The sequence below is a fragment of the Vespa velutina genome, chromosome 15, assembly GCF_912470025.1.
Source record: "Vespa velutina chromosome 15, iVesVel2.1, whole genome shotgun sequence".
Lineage (NCBI taxonomy): Eukaryota > Metazoa > Arthropoda > Insecta > Hymenoptera > Vespidae > Vespa > Vespa velutina.
In genome coordinates this window covers 484,348-506,448 of record NC_062202.1, presented here as the reverse complement: position 1 = coordinate 506,448, position 22,101 = coordinate 484,348, and the positions used below count along the sequence as shown (strand labels likewise).

Genomic DNA, 22,101 nt, shown 5'->3' with positions numbered 1-22,101 from the left:
ATAAATTGCAATTGTTTTACGAGTAAATATAAATGAACTAAAGAAAGATAGTTCTTCTTTCATAGGTAGGACAAAACAAGGAAGACGAAAAATAAGTTTTACTTTTTATAAAAGTACATTGTGCTAAATACATTGAAGAAATTAAATTGTGTGTTATGTCTTTAATGATACAGGAATGATGATACCTATGATGAACAAACAATGTTCAAGTTGATTGCTGTACGAATACCCTAGGTGGGTGCCTCGTCCGAACAAAATGATTACATATTGTATATATTCATAATTGCTTAAATTCATATAAACGTTACGAATTTAATCGTACTTGTCTTGAGTCTTTCATAAATCTCTGGATTATACAGAGTTTAAAATATTAGTAAAAAATGTTGAGAATATTTAATTATTTTCTTACTATGTACATTGCTCGCGCACGTTTGTGAGAAACTTTTCATCTTAAATGAATCGCATAGAGCATCCGACAAAAAACTTTTCACATTTTTATTCGAGCATTTAAGAGTTATGTATGAATTCCTCTTCTACACATCGTCATTGCATTTGATTGCAATTGGCATGACTTACGCACTAAAGATATAGTGCAGAACGAACGGCTATTTTACTTACACATGCGACAAAAAAACGTATTTCTTTTGTAAAAAATAAACAAAAAAAAAGGAGATATATATATATATAATTCTAACATACATAAGAGAATTTATGAAATAATTGCATAATATGACAAATCTATCAGGACAATGTATACACATATTGTATGATTTGATTCACACGATGAAGACTTCACTTTATGGCAAATCAGGTACATATTAGTACTGAGATTGCCAAACGTTCTTATTTTACAATAAATTATTATTTTCAGTTCTTCAAAATTAAAAAAGTTCACTTTGAAAGTCTATATATATTAAGTTTAGAACAATAGAGTGCTCATGCCACCCATTTCACTTTGTTCCTTAACGAAGATTTCAAAGTACTGATATATAATAGTCACAGCAAGTAATATACCAGTGCCCGATCCAATTGCACCAAGAAAATCAGCCAGTACAGAGAGAGCTCCGATACATAGGCCACCAAACGCTGCAGCAGTTGGAATGTATCTATTTAATTCACGAATCATGGAATTGTCCCTATGTCCCCTCATAACCATTTGTTGTTCCTTTAATTGTTTCCATACCTAAATTGATAATAATACATATTACTGTATTCATTAGATACTTAATGTGATAAAAAGTATATTAACTCACATCTTTTGCAGAACTGCCGGAAACTTCTATCCAGGTTTTAGAGAAGAAAGCACATGAACCAAGCATGAATAAGATGTATAGAACAGCATGCACCGGATCTTGGACGATATGACCTACTGATTCTGGCGGCGAAAGATAATAACATAATCCGCCAACGGGATAAGACCTAGCAGGACCACCACCACCAACATCAGACCAAACTCCTAACAAATTGACAATTACGTTTCCTTGGAATTTAACAGCCAACATCTGAGAGATGACATACAAGTTGGATACTAATGCCGATTGAAGAATAATCGGTATATTACTGGTATAGAACAATTTGATGGGATAACTGCTATATTGACCTCGATACCTAGCAGATTTTATTGGTAAATCAACACGGAAACCCTATAAATATAAATTGATCATATTAATTATATTCATTTATATTTTCATTTATGTAATTTTCAAAGGCATAGCAAATAATATTTCACACATTACCTGGAAGTATATAACAATTGCAAATACCAAAATAGTAGCTAAAAGATTCATGAGATTAGGAAGGTTCTGTCTATAAAATGCTTCGCGAAGAGCTCGTACTTTATCTTGTCTTGTAGCCAAAAGATGAAACAAAGCAATAACAGCACCTTCAAATTCTGTTCCACGACCTGTTCATTTAACATAATTTATATAATATAACATATTAAATGGTATTACTCAAAACATGTATTATATTGAAATCAACATACCAGTATTGACAGTGGCAGGAGAAAATGCTTTCCATACTATAGTCTCGCAAATATTAGTGGCAATGAAGAGAGAAATACCACTTCCTAAACCATAACCTTTCTGAAGCAATTCATCTAGCAGTAGTACAATCAAGCCAGCAACAAATAATTGAATGATAATCAAAAGACAAACACCAGCTCCAATTTCAGTTGGATCTCCATACATTCCAGTCATTACATAAACAATGGCCTGTCCAACAGTGATAACCATACCAAACACTGTATGGAGAATAAACGGAAGATTATTTAACCAGTGAAGATATTGTAAGATATACGCAGCAATTTTTTCTAATTACATTTTTGTGCCCCGTTAAACAGCGCTCTATCTTTCGGCGTATCACCAACTTCAATAATCTTTGCTCCATGCAAAAGCTGCATGATAAGACCAGAAGTAACGATAGGAGAAATTCCTAATTCCATTAGTGTACCCCTATTTGATGCAAGAATGACACGAATCCAATAGAAAGGATCTGCACTGTCCGAAGACATAATACCGAAGAGTGGAATCTAAAGAAATAATATATATTACATATTCTTGAATATTATCTCGTGCAAAATATATTATCAACTTACATAAGGTATAGGTGATAATAATAAATAATATATACATATACATATATATATATATGTATATATATATATATGTATATGTGTATGTATGTATGTATACTTTACCTGACAGCATACTAAAAAAATAAACAATGTTATCGCTGTCCATAATACTTTCTCTCTGAATTGAATCTGTAAAGAGATAGAAATATAAAAGATGTGTGAAAAAGAAAAAGAAAAATGATATAAAAAATGATGCCACATGCAAGTAGGTTAAAAGTTATTTTCTTCCAATTATTGTAATGTTCAATGGAGATTTAATTTTCACAATTTAGAAAATACAATATGTGCAATTAGCAAATATAAATCAAAGATATAAATAGATCCACGAAAACTTACCTTTCTCTGTGGTTTCGCTATTTCTGGTAGTATACTGCAAAATGGTTTTATTACCTCCAAAAATTTGACTGAAAAATTATAATTAAACGAGTAAGAAAAAGAAAAAGAAAATTTCGGTGATGAAAGTCAACGAATATAAAAAAATTTCCTTGTGGTAACAATATGTTGTTATAGTATAAACGATTCCGGGAGGTTACCAATACGGCAAATAGCGGTAATATAATTTAAGAAAAAACTATATCATTGTAATTTATATTAATTAAATTATATACTTACATCCCATTTTAATAACGTAACGTTATTTGTCTTTAATATTACTGTTCAGCAGTGCAACTAAACGATGCTCTTAATAGGACTCTAAGAACAACACCGTTAAACACTTGTACATGAAACAAGAAAACGCGAGTAAAGGTGGCCGCGTAGGCTTAAACTGGCAAACGGTTGCGAATCGTGGCTCTCTTCGACGACACGTATCAATATGCCGCTGTCACGTGACTTGATGATGTTGGCCGCGAGAGAAGAGTGTTTCCCTAACAAACGATAGATGGCGCCACGATATCCTTCGCGCATGCGTATCGAATCATAATTGTATGCGCATGTTAAACAATATTATTCAATCTTATTCAAATTTATCTTTTTTAATACTTTAATATTGTATAGCTATATAATAAGTACTTAAGATAATATTTGCTTTAATCGTTTTATATTTTCTCAACATTCTTACAAATATGTTATATGATCTTACTCTTTGAATTTTTTTTTGCATTGTAAAAATTCTTTTTTAATTTGGGATAGATGGATTCTATATATATTTCGTTTTCTTTTTTACAACAAATTGAGCAAATTTACGTATAGATAATAGATATAGAAAAGTCGTGTTATTTTCTACGAAAGAAAAAAATAACGAAGAGAATACATTATATTTTCAACAATCATTTATAATTTGTTTCCAAGAGATAACAAAATGTGGTTCATAAAAAATGTATTTACTTGCTAATTTTTTTAATTGCTCGCATATCTCTTGTAAAATATAAATGGAGTTACACTACTCCATTAACGATAAGTTTCATTTATATTCAGCATGTCTTGAGTAAATATCACAATATTGATTTTATGTTGCTATCATGCTTATCAATTTCTGTCAGCATACCGAAGTGAACGTAAAAATCTATATAAGGATAAAGAATAAGTTTGACTAGGCATTCTTTCTTTGTCGGTACTTCCAATTTTTCAACATCGAATCAAATCCACCGAGAAGTTCGTACTTCCCGTTCACTTTCTTCGACTACATCGAAAATATTAAATTTTCATTATGTTCGATATTTTTCGTTTCTTTTTATACATCACATCGTATTTTACTGCTTTGACAAATGCAAGGTAAGTGAAAGGATTTCAATTACGTTTGAGAAGTAAGAAGAGTAAAAAAATAAAACGATAAAAAATCAGAATGCACTTGGTTTAAGATCTAATCGTGTTCTCTAAGCTCATTGGAATTCGTACTTTCTAATTTATTTTACGTGTATCGTGTCAATATGTACGTATTCGATATACTCGATATAAGTGACTACATTATTTATTAATAATTTTTAAACATGAATACACACATTTAATAACGTTCAAAAAAATAAAAACAATTTTTGATAACGAGCGAGACATTTATAAATACGAGAAGATATACGTGGTTTTATTATCATGGAACTTATTATCATATTCCATATATCGTGTTTCAATTAGAATTTTGAAAGAATAAATAAAAGTTATTCGAAGATATTCGGAGAGCAAGAATGATTAGTTCGGAAGAAGACTTTGTCCGAGATACTACGGACGTTCTTTATCCATCCATACGTTTATAATTATACCGAGTGTTCATAAATTTTAACAACAATTCATTGTTTTTTAATTATTCGTTGTCTCTTCTATTCTTTAACAATTAATGATTGTTACTAATTAAAAATATTTTTGTACGTTTGAAAATTGATCAGCGGGTTTTTTGAAATGGCCACGTAAATATGTTTTACATAATCTGTAGATATATAAAGCATTCGTAGAACTTGTCTAATAATACATCAAGTATTTCCTTAATAGCTTTATAATTTCATTTAATCGATCAAATGATGTTCTATCATTCTTTTTTCGTCTCTCTCTCTCTCTTACACGATAACCTAATACGTAATTTGCCCTTGATATGTCATTGAGAAAAAAATCAACACAATCATTGATTTTACTTCTTATCAATCTCATACGAATGCAATTAATGTAATAATAAAAATATGATTAATTATTTTCTCGTATTATTTTATAACAATTTAATATTTGAATAATTAGAATAATTGGTCTTATTTTTCTACAGAGTATGTGTAACTGAAATTAATAAAAATACACCTGGAATTACGATTAATGCAGTAACAGAACCATTTGGACTTACCGAGGGACCGCATTGGGATCATGGATCTCAGAAATTATACTTTGTGGATATCGCTAATCAAAAATTATGCAGATTAGATCCTGCATCCGGCTCTGTTACATGTACATATATAGGTAATAGATATTAATCAATTAAATCAAAATGAGATGTAATGCATCTTTGATCAATCTTATAAATTATTTGTTTTATTTACAGAAAATGGTCCAGTTGGAGTAGCTGTACCTGTGGAGGATGAGCCTAATAAATTCGTAGCAGGTTCTGGCACCGATTTTGTTCTTGTTACATGGGATTCTGGGCATAATGTAACCAAAGCTTCTACTACGGTATTAACTACCGTTGATAAAAATCAAAAAGGCACAAGATGGAATGACGGCAAAGTTGACTCCTCTGGACGATTCTGGGGTGGTCAGTATTAAAATATCAGATACCATTATCGTGTAATTTGGTCAATGGCATTAATATGGATTAATATTTCTGACAGGTACCATGGGTCCAGAAATAAATGGAGATGTAGTTCCTAATAAAGGAACTTTTTATCGCATAGGAAAAGATTTTGATCCACGCGTTGAAATATCTCCTGTTTCTATAAGCAATGGATTAGCATGGAATAAAGAAGATGATACATTTTACTATATTGATTCACCTACACGTCAAATAGCTGCATACGATTATAACCCTCTCTCTGGAACTATATGTAACCAATTTAATATTTAAACATTTATATTTAATACAAAATAATCATGTACTTTTTTACATCAATCTCTTTTTTCTTTTCCAGCTAATAAAAGAATTGTGTTTGATTTGGAAAAAAACAACATTGCTACTGGCGTTCCTGATGGCATGACTATTGACACTGATGGCAATCTTTGGATAGCTGTTTTTAATGGATCTGTTGTAAGTAGAGTATACAAATGAATTACAAAGGTTAGAACATTTGAATGTTTTGATTCAATTATAATTAATATTATTTTAAATATATTTCATTTAGGTGCTTAACGTGAATCCAAAGACTGGAAAATTAATACGTACAATTAGACTTCCAGCAGAAAGAGTAACCAGTGTAGCATTTGGAGGACCAAACTTACAAATTTTATACATAACTACATCAAGTTATGGACTATCAGATGCAGAAAAGAAAAAGCAGCCTAAGGCTGGTTCTATATTTGAAGTAAAAGGTTTAGGAGTTAATGGATTATTGGCCAATTCATTTCAATTGTAAATTACGCATTAATATACGCGTCAATTTAAAAGTATCTCTTATGAAATAATACTGCAAATATATAGAGACAAATGTAAGCAACAAATGTATATCAAATTATTATAATAACTTTTAATCAACGTATTTCAGAGTGTATTTGTGAAAGTTTTATGTAACCTCAGAAATATAATCGATTTTAACATTTATTTGAGGTGTTTTCCTTTTTTTCTAACCCATCTTCATTTCACAATATTACATGTTAAGAAATAATTAATCATTCTAAAATATTCTTTTATGCATAAAAGCATTGTAAAGACAAAATAAATAAGTAAATATTAATTTTTTATGAAATTAGAACTTTCGATAATGCAATTATGTTTTGTGAAAAAACCAATATGAATTTTGTTATTGTTGATTATTAATTAATAAAAAACATAATTCTTCTACATTATAATATTTTCTTCTAATAATAATAATCTAATCATATATAAAGTTTAGAAAAATTCATCACCTTTCATTATCCTCTTTTTGAATATAATATTATTCATATAATCAATCATACTTAGCAATAATTTATGACAAGATTTAGCATTTTGACTGTTATAGGAAGATGCTCAGGAACGTATTACTACAAAAATTTAAAGGGGTTGCATCTTCATGATTCAAGAGCGTAACTATAAAAAGATCCAAATAGGGTACCAAAATAAACAAAAATTAGTTCAACCTTTTCTTTGCTAGAGGGCGACCTGTATCATATGTTCAGAATTGTATATACGAGATTCCGAATTTGACAAATCGTATGTTTAATTATTTATTTCTGTCTATGCTGACAGATCGTGTTACTAAAAACATCGATTGAAAATAATTCGTAGGTTAGGATGACGATTTATTCTAATTTGATAATAATCATTTTCTTTTGATAAATTAAGTGTTAATCTTAAAACATCAATATCGAAAGGGAATTTAATAGAAAATGCAACGTTACGACGCTCTCATACAAGAAATAGAAGCTATCGACGATTATTTAGGACCTACTTTTCGGTATGTTATTATTTTATTTAGGATCACGGCATATCGTTGCATCTCTCTATCGAAAAAACGCGCCTACGAAAACCACCCCCTTTACGCAGATGCTAGATCGAACGGTGCATATGCGCAATGAAGGGATGAAAACAAGACCGCAAGTTAAGGGATGAAAATAAAATGAGATAAGATCAAATTAAATAATATGTCAAGATTATCGGTCGCTCAAATTCAAAATATTCTTTCGAGCGTTGCACCTAAACATGAACATTTTTTATACGAAATAGAGACATCAAACAATAATAGTATAAGCCTTATTATCAGGTACTACTGTTGCTGTTTGAAGTAATCATATTATTTTGTTGAAGTAATCATATTATTTATTTTTAATGGCTTTTTTGCAGGGCAATTTATGATGGCAATGAACATGAAAAATTTCTGGAGAAGCTCGATGAGCGCATCAAAGCTCATGACAAAGATATCGAAAGAATGTGTAATCATCATTATCAAGGATTCATCGATTCCATTCGTGAACTTTTACAAGTTCGCTCCCAAGCACAACAACTTAATGTTAGTCAATGAATGTTTTTATATTTGCTTTAACTTTGTATCGAGGTGGTATTCTTTTTTGTTTTTGTTTTATACAAGCTGCAAAGCTCGATTAAAATATCATTAACCTTACAGGCAGAAATATTAGAACTTGACAAATGTATAACTGCCACTTCTAGTAAGGTAATTGAAAAAGGGGAAGAACTTGTACGGGCACGTAAAGTAGAAAGTAATATGGCAGCTGCTGTAAACAGTCTCACTATGTGCCTTCCTGTTTTGGCAGCTTATGCAAAACTACAAAAGCAATTGAAAGATAAACGTTATTACCCAGCTTTGAAAACTCTTGAGCAACTGGAACATCATGACCTTCCAAAAGTTACAAATTATAGATTTTCTTCCCAAATAACTCAACAAATTCCACAGTAGGTAGTATTATAAAAGGTACATTACATAATTATAATCTTAATATTAATGTCATAATTCTTCATTATAATTTTATAGATTGCGTGAAAATATAAAAGATGCTTCCATGTCAGATCTGCGAGATTTTTTAGAGAATATAAGAAAACATTCGCCAAAAATTGGAGAGGTTGCTATGCGCCATGTAAGGAAAATCTTACATTTATTAATATTATAAGAGGGCTAATTTTAATCATATATTTAAATAATAAAATAACATAATAAATATTGTCTTATGTTCATTCGTTAGACTGCTGAACAATTGGTTATTGAAGCTGAGATTATTGGACGGAAAAAGAAAAAATCGCATACGTATACAGAATCTGGCGACGGAGAAGAAGAATTAAGCGCGCAAGACTTAATGGATTTTAGCCCGGTATATCGTTGTATGCATATTTACACTGTTCTCCGTGAAGGTGAAACGTTTAAGACTTATTATAGAAACCAAAGAAAGCAACAGGCTAGGCTTGTTTTACAAGCTCCCATTAATATGGTAGGTACAGGATTTGTATCAATTAAATTCGTTATTCTAATACACAATTTTAAATATTTTCTTATCTTTATTTAGCATGAAAGTTTAATCGGATATCAGGCTTACCTACATAGTATCGTTGGCTTTTTTGTGGTGGAAGATCATATTTTAAATACAAGTAATGGATTAGCTACTCATTCTTATTTAGAAGAATTATGGACTATGGCTTTACCTAAAATAATCAATTCACTTAGAACACATTCAGTAAGTTTTGCATTAAATTGAAGATATTAGTTAAAAGAATTAATCAATTGTTAATTGTTAATTCTTTTAGGCATATTGTACAGATGCGACGTTGATATTAAAGATAAAAAACTTGATAATGCTTTTTAATACAACATTAAGTGTAAGTAAAGTTTTTAATATGTGTCTATTATAAATATTATCATATATTCTGTTTTAACAATTAGAATTATGGATATCCCGTTGGGCAACTTTGGGATTTACTACAAGAAATTCGTGTACATTATAACGAAGTTCTTATGCAACATTGGGTTCAAGTTTTTCGAGATATTTTGGACGAGGATAGTTTTTTACCATTACAGGTATGATATATATCGATCGAGATATAACTTATCTGTCGAGAAAAACGCATTATGTGCTTTAGATCATATATCAGAGATCAGTTAATTAATTACAGGTCACATCACAAGCAGAATACGAAAGCATTCTTAGTTCTTTTCCATATCATGATGAAGAATTACAAAAGGCCAAGTTTCCTAAAAAATTTCCATTTTCAGCCATGGTACCAAAAGTCTATCAACAAGTTAAAGAATTTATTTATGCTTGCTTGAAATATTCGGAAGATTTAAATTTTACGCAAGCTGAAATAGATGAAATGATTTGTAAATCAACGAATTTGCTTTTGACAAGAACATTTAGTGGATGTTTGTCGTCGTTATTTCGAAAACCATCTTTAGCTCTATTACAAGTAGTTCAAATTATAATAAACATGGGTTATTTAGAAAAGTCCACAAAATACTTGGAAGAATTTGTTACTAATATTACTGGGTAAGAACATTATTAATAACATTTAATTAAGTTATGAAATAATTAATTTAATAATATACAGAACACAACATGAAGGACAATTAAGTTGTGTGGGAGACAAATCTGCTATGTTTAGAGTGGCAAGGGAAGACGCGGAAACGCAGATTTGTGAAAAACTTGAAAAGAAGTTGGACGAATTTTTGGAATTAGAAAATTATGACTGGAATTTGTCTGAACCTCAAGGCCATGCTTCTGGATTCATTACAGATCTCATAGCATTTTTACAAAGTACATTTACATGTTTCACTAATTTACCAGTATGTATAAAAAATATATATGTGTATGCGTGTATATATATATATATATACACAAATCCATGTACAATTTTATCATATAATAAATTCATTTTTTGAATTTTTAGGATGAAGTTGCACAAGTTGCATGTAAATCAGCTTGCGATCATATAGCAAAAGCTATATTAGATATATTAATTAGTGAAGATGTAAAGCAAATATCAATGGGTGCACTTCAACAAGTCAATTTGGATACTATACAATGCGAACGTATGTGTACCTTGTATTTACAGATTATATTTATTTTGTAATATGAGCAATTATGCAACAGTATATGATTACATTTTACAGAGTTTGCTGCTTCAGAACCTATTGTCGGTTTACCGGAAGGTACATTATTGCAATATTTCAGTCAATTAAGACAATTGCTAGATTTGTTTATGGGTTGGGATTGGCCAACCTATTTTCATGACTATGGTCATGATTCGAGCAAATATAACTTAGTAACTCCAAATATGGCTGTGATCTTATTAGAGAAGTATGTAACGAAGTGTTTTATTTTTTATTATACATGCGCAGAATATTTTATTAAATCTTCATAAGACGTACTTTTTTACAGATTGAAAGAATCTGATAAAAAAACAGTATTTTCTGTACTAAAGAAAAGTGAGAGAGATAAGAAAAAATTGTTAGAAACTGTTTTAAAGCAATTGCGTCAATTGGCACAGACTACTCAACAATAATAACCCACTAAAATTGATATAATATATCAAGTGAATTATAAATATAGATTATACTTTTGTATATAATATATATATATATAAATATATATATACATATATATATATATATATGTGTATATATAGATATATATATATAGATAGACGTACAAAACTTTTTGCACAGTTTTGTATACATGAACGTACAAAAGTGTGCAATACCGTTAATTTTATTATAATATTTACTAATTTATTATATTAAAAAATTATAGAGAATTTTAGTTTAATTTATACCAAGTAGAGACAGGTAGACGATAAATTTGAATTATGTAATAAAATTTCAAAATATAAATTTCGTATATACGCGAACGTAAATGTTATTTTTTCCAATGTGCAATTCCTAGTTATGTAGTTTAAACTATTCGATGCATATAGCATAGCACACAATTAATACAATTAATAAAGGTTCACCTTTTATTTTCTTTTTTTTCTTACTAATAATCTTAAAGCAATGTGCTATCGTAAAAAATACTACACAACAGTATCTGACGTAACTGTATCGGTATTCATATATTATATTGTAAATAAGATACAATGTACAACAACTCTACAACGAATAAAATCCCAATTCCTATCTTGTGAATGTAATATTTATAGAATTACATATTTAAGATATTGAAATAATAATTCTTTTTAATATAGCAGTACGAAAACTTTTCCACATTGATCTAATGAGACAGAGCACTCGTATTAAATATAAATCAAATACACAAATAGAGATTGATAATTGTATTCGGAATAATAAAATAGATTAAATATATATAAATCAACAATAATTCCTGTAAAATAGTACCAAGAGCATATGACTTGCTTATGAATCAATTGGATACGTATTTTTAATTGTAAATCAAACATTAGTAATGTGTGTATATAGACCAATTATAATGCACATGGCAAACTTATGATCGTACGACTAATCTTCAATATTGTCAGGATCCGCGTCATCAGGTAACATGGAATACTTGTTGGAAACGACAAAATTCTGAAATGGAATTTTCATTGATCATTTATATCTACTAAAGTTACAAAAAAAAAAAAAAAAAAAAAAAAAACAAAAAAAAAAAAAAAAAAAAACAAAACAAAAAACAAAAAACAAAAAAAAAACAAAAAAAAACAAAAAAGAAAAAATAAAATGTTTACTCACTGGAGTTTTTTCATCTTTTGCTTTAGGCATTCTATCAAGCTCATCCTTTTCCTTATCTCTTTCCTTTCGTTCCCTGCTATAGTTTATTATTATAATAATTATATAATTAATTTCTTTACACGAATTAATTACAGTTAATCTCAATGAAACATATTATACAAAAACTATATGCAAATATGTCCTTTCAGGATCAACAGGTATATGAAATAATAAGCCTAATTATATATCTAATATTTGATTACCTATCTAATCCACGGTTGTCGCTTTTCTGGGATGTTTTTGTTGGCGGTGGCCCACTACGAGAATTGGATCCTTTCGAATCTCCTTTGGAATCTCCATGTTGATCTAAACAGTGTATTTATTTATAGCCGGTGTATCTCTCTTTAGAGGTTTTTTTTTTTTTTTTTTTTTTTTTAAGACACTCAAACTATATATACGAAGTTCTTTTATATAGAAAAATAAAAGTACCAGAACGTGCTGAAGTTGAATGACTATGCGACGCCGATTTGTCGGTCCATTTTTTTTCACCCTCTGACCTCCAAGTCTCACGACTCTTATCCTTTTCTTTATCATCGCGATCTTCCTACAAAAAAAAAAAAAAAAAAAAAAAAAAAAAAAAAAAAAAAAAAAATGCAACGTGAAAAATAAAAGAATTATTGATATGTATTTGTTTTTTCATATTTAAACATTTCATTTTGATAATTAATTTACGAAACTCACTCCATTGCGACGTCCCCATGTACTTTCTTTGCGTTTTTCATTTTCTCTGAAAAATTCGGAAGATTAAAATTATATCAAAAGATTAAGAAGATCGGTAATTATATAAAGTAATATTTTCCACATACGCTTCTTCTTTTGATCTTGATTCTGCATATGATTTTGCAAGACGTTCTTCGATTTCTCTTTCTCTGGCAGTAGTATCCACAGGTTTGGCTGCACCAAAAATATTTGCCGCGGGTACCGATGTAGAGGAAGCTGGAGCTACGGATTCCGATTTTTCATCTTTAACATTTAATGGTTCGATAGGCTTGGTGCGAGGTTGCAGTTGTAACTTTGGTCTGGTCCTTGGTTCAGCAGCTAAAATGTAATGTATACGTAAGAAAAAAAAAAAAAAAAAAAAAAAAAAAATTCATATTAAAATTTTTTTCAATATAATTTATAATATGATCATTACGTTTCGTTTCTGAATTTCCTTTTCCATCCTTACGTCCATCACGTTCCCAATCTCCATAATCGCGACGTGGACCAAAACTGCTACCTCTGTCTCTATCTCTATCACCATCTCTATCTCTACTACCACCTCTATCGCCATATCGTGTCCATTCCTTATCCCTATCATCATCCCTAAAACCTCTGTCTTTGAATGCTGATCTTCCTCTGTCATCTTCGCTTCTATTACGCCATGCACCAGGTTTATCATCAGTAGCTATATAAAATATAACAGCAGAGAAAATTGTTTACATATTTCCTTTGTCGTCATAGTAGAATAATATATATTGAGAAATTGTATTGTATACATACCTTCCCTATCTCTATCTCTCTCCCTATCTCTGTCCCTATTATCGTAACGACTACGATAGGAGTCACCATCGGAATTTGGAGGTTCATCCCTAGGCCTACTTCTCCAATCTCCAGAAGTGCGCTCCGGATCATCATAATTGTCTCTGCGATTATCTCTTCCCATACGTCCACCACGTCGTTCATCGTTACTGCTATTTGAAACCTCGATACGGATACGTCTAGTTTTCATTGTCTAAACATACAACGTTATGTGTTCATTTTGGTATTAAAAGTAATCATTCAATCGAAGCAATCAATTCATTGTCTTACAGTATTTGTCATACAAAGAGCGTCAATCAAACTTTGTCGATCTTCGAATTCTACATATCCGTATCCTCTAAGTTGTTTATTTGGATCTTTTGGTAAGCGTACACTAGTAACCTATAATGTACAAAAATCAAAATTAATATATATTCATGTAAAAGCAAGCAGAAAAATTGAAAGTTTGTTACAACAAAGTAAACCAACCTTCATCTCAGCAAAAAATTCAATAAGATCATCTTCATCTACTTCATAAGGTAAACTAGTAACATATGCTACAAAAGGAGGATTTGTAGGAATATTTTCTTCATCAATACGTGGACCTCTTGCCGCTCTGGGCGCAGTAGGTAGAACAACTGGTTCTTTGTTACTCCTTGAAGTATATCCTCCTTCTGTAAGATAAGCAATATAAACAAACATTTTTCATTATATCTTAATAAATTAAATTGAAATTAATTCAAACTATTGCACTTCTCTATTATTATCAAATTAATCTTAATACCGAGTTAATCATAAATTCTTTTATCTTTACTAGATAAATGAGTCATACAAAATTATCTAGTCAATATATATTAAGGATTTAACACATATCTTGTAATGATATTCATCACTTTATCTAGTATCTCGCTATTATTTGTCTTATATACTTTTTCAAATGAATTTTATTGATGATTGAAAAGTTTATAAAAAATTAAATATCTTTTATATAATAGAACAAATTATATTTTATGTAGGATATAAAATAATGATCTATTATAAATTTATAATATTCACATACCATGTTCATCTTCAACATCATCAGCCCAGCTCGTTGATTTTAAAGGTATGGTAGGAGTTCCACCGCCATCAGCCAAGAATGACATCAAATCAACGGTTTTACAATTTTTCTTCTTTTTTCCTTTTTTACCTAGATAAATGAATGATGTATTAATTTTAAATATATAAAACGTAGTGTTAACAAAGTATGGTACAATATTGAAAGCATGGTGCATGGTTTATGTAAAGTTTGGTTATGTTCATGGAAAAATCAGGCTAACGTTATATAGAATATTTTTTACAAACTGATTTATATAAAATAAAATGAAGAATTATATAAATAAAATTTCCGAACAAATATATTTACCTGAAGACATGATAGTGGTGAAGATTAACAGAAATACAAACGGCTCGCTATCTCGCCAGCCCACACGGTTAACTTCAGAATCCGTAAGGCATGAAGTATGCTTTGAGAAAGGATACCACGAAAAATATCGATATCAGCAATTTTGTACTTTTCACTAAAGTAGCCGGAACTGATTGAAACTTTCGTGAATTTAAGCCAATAGCTATTTTTGCTTTTCAGTTTGTACTAGGACATTTGACCAATGACAAAATATAGATTCTTGTTACTAATTATTATAAAGAAACTAGACTCGGAAATAGACAAAAAAAGGATCTTTCTGATTATTTGCAAATTTTCATCGTGATTATGAATCACCACCAGTTTCAACAATCCGATTGCCTGAATAAAAGGAATCTGCATTTTGATTGGACGGTAAGTAAATTAACACAAATGGCGCGATACAACTTCAATGTAGCAAAAGAAATAGGTACATGCATTAAAAGTATTTAAATATAATACCACAATTTTGAAAAATAATTATAGATTTTCATATTAACAGATGTTCGTATATACGCAATGAAATGGGCATAAAGTTTGTAATATTTGTACATCATAAGTGATGAAAATATTTATATTTCAAATTTTTTGTTGTAACTTATAATCTTTTGAAAGTCTTTATTGATGATTTTATTTACTCGTTAAATATTACGAAACACTTTGTATAAATATAATCGATAAATAAGTTTATTTTTTTTCGTTAATATCCTAGGGAAAAATGTGTGTAATCGATGACGTATTACATCATAGGATAGTTAAAATTTTGCCGCGATTTTTACTTCGTGCGCACAGAAGAGAAGTATTAGCGTCGTTAGAATCGGATTGAGTAATTCGCAAGTAATTTCATAGAGAAATTTCAAAGACTTTATCTAATCGAATATAAAAAATGTCGAAAGTTAATACATTGTATAATTATTTTACATCACCAAAGACTGTTAAGCAAAGAGATAATAAAGTTACGAATAATATAAAGCCAGAGACTCCCAAAAGTGGGCAAAAGAAGAAAGGTTCGTAGATAAAAATATTTTATATCAATTTTGTAAATTACCAATACTTTCATTTGTAAATATAATGCAATTATATAAAGTAAATAACAAATATATTCATAAATGTATAAATAAATATATGCAATTTTTATTTATTTTAAAAGATATATTCGGTATTATATTTTTACAATTTTTTCTCGTTATTCAATTTATATTGCAAGTAGTATAAATTATAATTTAGATAAATATAATATTTTAAATTCTTGTTAATTGATTGTGGATGCAATTTTTGCATAGGACAGAGAAAAACAGAAGAAAAGGAAAATCATCAAATTGATATACGCAAAAGAGTTTGGAAAGATGATGAATCTAATGGAAATGAAGAAAGTACGCCAGTACAATCTAAACGACGTCGAATTATTATACCTGAAGATAGCGAAGATTCTGAGGATAGCTTTAAACCTGGTATATATCTCATCATTTTATTTATAATAAATCTTCATCGAGTTATTTATATTTTATTTTTTTATATAGATTCAGCAGATGAAGATAGCGAATCTGAATCATTTTCTGAAGAAGTTCCAGAAAGTGAAATAGAAACACAAGATGAAGAAAGTCCTGAGGTAAATTGAATGTTGTTGATAATAAATTACTTTTTTTTTTTTTTTTATAATAAATGTTCTTTAATATTTTAGAAGAAACCAAAGAAATCTGTAATTGCTAAACGTTCACATAAAGAAAAAGTAGTTCAGAAACCGTCAGGAAAGAAAGAAATAAAATCAGTTTCACCGCCTCAATTAATGGAACAATCAACAAACGCATCTGTTACTACAGTAGACTCATGGCCTCATTTAAAATACGACTTTCTTCAACCTAATAAAAGGAGAGATATTAATAGAAGACCGCCAGTTGATCCAAATTATGATTCTAAGACTGTTTATGTACCTTTGGATTTCCTTAACAATCAAACACCCGTAAGGACTTACAGTCTTTTTAAATATCTTGTTGTATGCGAATGTTTGATATTCTATTACTAATATTTATCATCTTCCATAGGCCATGAGACAGTGGTGGGAAATCAAGAGCAAACACTTTGATTGTGTTCTCTTTTTCAAAGTTGGAAAGTTCTATGAATTATATCACATGGATGCAGTTACTGGAGTTAACGAGCTTAATCTCACATATATGCGTGTAAGTTAATAAAAAGATGCAAAAAGACTTTCGAATTTCTTATTATTTTTCTTACAGGGCGAATTTGCACATTCTGGTTTTCCAGAAATTGGATATGGACGCTTTTCAACAAGTCTCATCGAAAGAGGATATAAAATCGCACGTATTGAACAAACTGAAACGCCAGATATGATGACACAACGTTGCAGTAAAAGTAAAGGATTACGCCTATCGATAGTTTAATTATATGATGCATATCGTTTTATACTAAATGATATTTTTATATTTTTTAGTGTCCAAAGTAACCAAATTTGACAAGGTCGTAAAACGAGAAATTTGTCAAATAAGTACAAAGGGTACTAGAGTTTATTCTCCTCTGGATGTTGAAGCATCTACACCTAATTCTAATTATTTGCTCTCTCTGGTTCAAAAATGTAAATCAAGAGCAAACAGCATGTTTGGAGTATGCTTTATAGATACTTCAATAGGTGACTTTTATCTTGGGCAATTCGAGGATGATTGTTATAATTCGAGATTATTGACCTTATTTGCACATTATCCACCAGTCCATGTCAGTATATTTATTATTGATAGATAATAATAATAATAATAATAATAATAATAATAATAATAGAATTACAATTTTTCTCATATTGAATATATTTTTATTTCTAGATTGTTTATGAACGTGGAAATTTATCGCCAGCTGTGTTGCAACTTTTAAATAATTCATTAGCAGCCTGCTACAAAGAATCTTTACAACGTGAAGCGCAATTTTGGAACGCAGCGAATACGTTGAAAGTAAGATTATTAAAATTGATTTATTTATGACAATATCAAATAATGTATTTTTTCTTTTTTTTCTTTCTTTTTTTTTTTTTTTTTTTTTTTTTAATCGAAGTATCTTCACGAAGGAGAATATTTTAAAAAGGAGAAAGATTCTAATTTTTCTTGGCCTGAAGGTTTGCAACCTTATTTAAGCGAAGGTATGTATATCTATACACTTTATATTAGAAAAAAATCTCTATATAGATATGTATTCTCATAATATAATATGTATTTTATTATTTCAAAGGAGACAGTCTGGGTTTAACACCTGCTGAAGATAAAGAATTAGCAGTACATGCTCTTGGAGGATGTATATATTTACTTAAAGAGTACTTGCTTGATCAACAATTATTGGCGCAGTCTCAATTTAAAACATACGTACCAGCTGATTTTTTAAGCGAAAATGCACGTACAGAAACGAAACTTATGAACAATATGGTACGTATTTTGTTAAGGTGCAATTAATAAAATATATATATATATATATTATATTTTCTCTAAAAACAAATTATAATTAGGTCTTGGATGCTATCACGATCAACAATTTACGAATTTTTGGAGAAGGTTCCCTTATGAAAACATTGGATCATTGTTGTACAGCATTTGGTAAAAGGTAAAAAGTGTATGATTATGGTACCCATTGCTTCCTTGGTTTTTTCATATGTTAATATTTTTATTTATATTGCATTTAATAATGTAGATTACTACGAGAATGGGTGTGCAGACCATCTTGTCGTAAAAACGTTATAAAAGAGCGTCAAGAGGCTATACAAGAGTTAATGGATAGAACAGATGTAGTACAGTCTGTTCGATCTATGTTGTCAGGCCTTCCTGATTTAGAAAGATTATTGAGCAAGTAAGATATAAAATATTTTGTTAAAATATATAAAACATTATTTGCAACGTCATTTTTATTTATCTGTAAATATGAATTTATTTTCAGAATACATGCTCTAGGAAATGCAGCGAGATTGTGGAATCATCCTGATGGGAGAGCAATTATGTTTGAAGGTCAAATATACTCAAAAAGAAAAATCGTGGACTTTACCACAACTTTGGATGGATTTGAAAAAGTATTGGAGATTATTGATTTGTTTTCTAGTATGTATTTACATTTATATGTTGAGTTAATATGAAATGTCAATTTTACCCTTTGGTATTATTTTTTTCCAGACTTCAATACTAATTTGATAAATCAGTGTACCAAATTTGAACCAGACGGAGAATTTCCCAATTTAAGAGAAACACTCGATTATTTTAAAGTAATTGAATTAGACAATAAATATTTCAACTTTTTCTTTTTAATTCTCATTAACAGATTTAATATTTATTTGTAATCTTTTTTTTTGTAGACAGCATTCGATCACGAGGAAGCAAAGAAGCAGGGATGTATTGTTCCTAAAAAGGGAGTGGACGAGGAATATGATTCGGTATTATCTCAATTGGAAGAAATAAAACATGATTTGGATGCTTATTTAGAAAAACAAAGAAAACATTTTGGTGTTAAAGTAACATTTTTTGGACAAGACAGAAAAAGATTTCAGCTTGAAATACCTGATTCGCAAGTAAAAAAAGTAGGACCAGGATTTGAACTTCAGTCACAACGTAAAGGCTTCAAGCGCTACTATACCGCAGAAGCAAAAGTTAGTTAAATCAATTGCATTTAATTTTTCTAAAACTAATTTTTCATTTGATCAAAACTTTGCTTGAGAGTATAAATAAGTAAAGTATGAAGTTATCTATTACTAGATATTCTTCTAGGAATTCTTGGCAAGACAAACAAATGCTGAGGAAAGTAGGGACAAAGTTTTGAAGGATCTAAACAGACGAATATTCGCAAAATTTAGCGAGAAATATGATATGTGGCATATGGCTGTTTATAAAATAGCTATTTTAGATGTTCTTATATCCCTTACTGAATATGCTCACAGTGGAGATATGTGCATTTCAGAAATTCATGACGCAAACGAAGAGGGAGTAAGTATATAAAATGATATCCTATATGAATATAACTGTATACATTTAAAATGCAATTTCATATAAACTTGTTAATGATTTATAAAAAGGTTTTTATCGACATCAAAGACGGAAAGCATCCATGTATATTATCCGAGAACTTTATTCCCAATGATACTTTAATTGCGAAAGACCAATCTTCTTCAGTAATTATCTTAACTGGTCCAAACATGGGGGGAAAATCAACTCTGATGCGTCAAATAGGCTTATTAACAATTATGGCACAAATAGTAAGTCTTTTATCAATTTATCATTAAAGAGAAACACATCTTCTTATAATCGAGTACTGAAGAATTTGTAAAATTATTTTTGTCTTTGATCTTTTTAGGGTTGTCACGTACCAGCAAGTTCATGTCATTTAACATTAGTTGATCGTATCTTTACAAGATTAGGGGCAAACGATGATATTTTAGCTGGTCAGAGTACATTCCTAGTAGAATTAACAGAAACTGCTGCGATATTGAAACATGCTACACCTTATTCTTTAGTTTTGCTAGATGAATTGGGTAAGATGAATTTCGATCATTTATTTTGTTGATAATAAATCAAAAAATAAAAAATATCGATTATTTTTAGGTCGTGGGACTTCGACGTACGATGGTACAGCTATAGCTGCGTCAGTTGTTAATGAACTGACGAAGTTGAAGTGTCGTACGTTATTTTCAACACATTACCACTCGCTGGTAGAAGATTATAAAAATAATCCAGATGTGACATTAGTTCATATGGTAAATAATTCATTCAATATTTAATCATTATAGAAATTTAAAGGTGGAAAATATTGTGGTGTGATATTTTTTGTATTATATTATTTATAGGCATGTATGGTAGAAACTGAAGAAGAGGAAGAAGTGTCTCAAGAAACTGTTACATTTTTATATAAACTCAGCGAAGGTGCCTGTCCTAAGTCATATGGATTTAATGCAGCAAGGTTGGCTGGTATTCCACCTGCAATTACAAACAGATCACGTGAAATAGCCAAACGAATGGAACAAGAAACTAATTACAAACACCTCTTCGCTACTCTCTGTAAAGCTGACGAGTCCGAAATCAAAACTCTTATTGCTGATATTTGAAGGAGCGAAGAGTGATTTATTAAATAGATAAAACAGAAACAAAAAATATATTACGTATTTGTATGATGTATAATCGGCGCGCAGAACTTACGGTATATAGTAAATTTTATTACATTTATTCGTTACCGATATTGTTAAGTAACGCGATATATAACACGGTTGAAATTTATTTGGAATTATTTTTTCATGTATATGTTAATATTTTTTTTTTTCTTTTTTTTAATTTTCATACCTCATACTTTTTATATACCTCACAGTATTATATTTTCTATTAGTATTTTGATGTTGTATTACTTTCAATTTACTTCAAATGTCTTATATAAATAAATTAAGTGTAATTGCGTTTGTTATATTGTATTTTTTTAAGTTAATAAATATTTTTGATACAAGGTGTATACAGAGTGTATAAGGGCTTTTTATATCATGTATGTACGAATAATTGCCTACTTTCAGGGGCACCATAAATTTGATGTTTCATCTGCTAGATACGTACTAATTGTAAATGTTCGATGACCGAACAATAATACTAATTAAATACAAGTTTTCGATATTAAAATACTGTTCATAGATGTTTCCTAAAATTATATATTTAATTGTAAAGGAAGCTGATATAGAAAATAATTGGACCATGTAAATGAAAGCTGGTGAAAGAAGAAAGTACCATAATATAACTAAAAAAACG

General features: G+C 29.6%; 5 protein-coding genes across 12 annotated transcripts; 3 read left to right on the top strand and 2 right to left on the bottom strand.

The window, feature by feature from the left end:
* Window positions 1-92: 92 nt before the first annotated feature.
* LOC124954343 (protein transport protein Sec61 subunit alpha) lies at window positions 93-3,436 on the bottom strand. The gene is made up of 8 exons (XM_047507144.1): window positions 3,248-3,436; window positions 2,972-3,039; window positions 2,699-2,764; window positions 2,320-2,530; window positions 1,985-2,242; window positions 1,737-1,903; window positions 1,254-1,643; window positions 93-1,183 (listed from the first exon to the last, which is right to left on the bottom strand). Exons 1-8 carry the CDS (start codon window positions 3,252-3,254, stop codon window positions 920-922), a joined length of 1,431 nt encoding a protein of 476 aa, XP_047363100.1. The 5' UTR covers window positions 3,255-3,436; the 3' UTR covers window positions 93-919.
* Window positions 3,437-4,141: 705 nt separating this feature from the next.
* LOC124954345 (regucalcin-like) lies at window positions 4,142-6,800 on the top strand. 3 transcript variants are annotated; one of them, XM_047507147.1, is made up of 6 exons: window positions 4,142-4,348; window positions 5,322-5,509; window positions 5,592-5,801; window positions 5,878-6,090; window positions 6,175-6,290; window positions 6,385-6,800. In XM_047507147.1, exons 1-6 carry the CDS (start codon window positions 4,284-4,286, stop codon window positions 6,613-6,615), a joined length of 1,023 nt encoding a protein of 340 aa, XP_047363103.1. In that variant the 5' UTR covers window positions 4,142-4,283; the 3' UTR covers window positions 6,616-6,800. The 3 variants fall into 3 exon arrangements, with proteins under 3 accessions (XP_047363103.1, XP_047363104.1, XP_047363102.1); XM_047507148.1 differs by lacking the exon at window positions 4,142-4,348 and adding an exon at window positions 4,768-4,974; XM_047507146.1 differs by lacking the exon at window positions 4,142-4,348 and adding an exon at window positions 5,091-5,227.
* A 593-nt stretch (window positions 6,801-7,393) lies between these two features.
* On the top strand, window positions 7,394-11,793 carry LOC124954336 (exocyst complex component 6B). 3 transcript variants are annotated; one of them, XM_047507121.1, is made up of 13 exons: window positions 7,394-7,635; window positions 8,022-8,187; window positions 8,302-8,588; window positions 8,668-8,770; window positions 8,876-9,118; window positions 9,194-9,361; window positions 9,432-9,503; window positions 9,568-9,702; window positions 9,798-10,168; window positions 10,230-10,464; window positions 10,569-10,710; window positions 10,792-10,978; window positions 11,060-11,793. In XM_047507121.1, the coding sequence occupies exons 1-13, from the start codon at window positions 7,568-7,570 to the stop codon at window positions 11,181-11,183; spliced, it is 2,301 nt and encodes a 766-aa protein (XP_047363077.1). In that variant the 5' UTR covers window positions 7,394-7,567; the 3' UTR covers window positions 11,184-11,793. The 3 variants fall into 3 exon arrangements, with proteins under 3 accessions (XP_047363077.1, XP_047363078.1, XP_047363076.1); XM_047507120.1 differs by lacking the exon at window positions 7,394-7,635 and adding an exon at window positions 7,734-7,941; XM_047507122.1 differs by lacking the exons at window positions 7,394-7,635; window positions 9,432-9,503 and adding an exon at window positions 7,733-7,941.
* LOC124954342 (eukaryotic translation initiation factor 4B) lies at window positions 11,704-15,444 on the bottom strand. Of its 3 annotated transcripts, none has more exons than XM_047507140.1 (12): window positions 15,308-15,444; window positions 14,963-15,091; window positions 14,392-14,576; window positions 14,194-14,304; window positions 13,885-14,116; window positions 13,538-13,789; window positions 13,209-13,440; window positions 13,084-13,129; window positions 12,832-12,946; window positions 12,606-12,708; window positions 12,364-12,439; window positions 11,704-12,201 (listed from the first exon to the last, which is right to left on the bottom strand). In XM_047507140.1, exons 1-12 carry the CDS (start codon window positions 15,315-15,317, stop codon window positions 12,133-12,135), a joined length of 1,560 nt encoding a protein of 519 aa, XP_047363096.1. In that variant the 5' UTR covers window positions 15,318-15,444; the 3' UTR covers window positions 11,704-12,132. The 3 variants fall into 3 exon arrangements, with proteins under 3 accessions (XP_047363096.1, XP_047363098.1, XP_047363099.1); XM_047507142.1 differs by having other exon boundaries at window positions 12,364-12,436; XM_047507143.1 differs by having other exon boundaries at window positions 13,571-13,789.
* Window positions 15,445-16,133: 689 nt separating this feature from the next.
* LOC124954334 (probable DNA mismatch repair protein Msh6) lies at window positions 16,134-21,814 on the top strand. Of its 2 annotated transcripts, XM_047507118.1 has the most exons (20): window positions 16,134-16,350; window positions 16,627-16,794; window positions 16,864-16,952; window positions 17,025-17,303; window positions 17,386-17,520; window positions 17,578-17,713; window positions 17,793-18,070; window positions 18,175-18,300; window positions 18,401-18,485; window positions 18,575-18,765; window positions 18,846-18,940; window positions 19,028-19,183; window positions 19,271-19,428; window positions 19,501-19,589; window positions 19,680-19,970; window positions 20,089-20,304; window positions 20,394-20,573; window positions 20,672-20,849; window positions 20,920-21,071; window positions 21,162-21,814. In XM_047507118.1, the coding sequence occupies exons 1-20, from the start codon at window positions 16,230-16,232 to the stop codon at window positions 21,417-21,419; spliced, it is 3,381 nt and encodes a 1,126-aa protein (XP_047363074.1). In that variant the 5' UTR covers window positions 16,134-16,229; the 3' UTR covers window positions 21,420-21,814. The 2 variants fall into 2 exon arrangements, with proteins under 2 accessions (XP_047363074.1, XP_047363073.1); XM_047507117.1 differs by having other exon boundaries at window positions 16,627-16,952.
* Window positions 21,815-22,101: the final 287 nt, after the last annotated feature.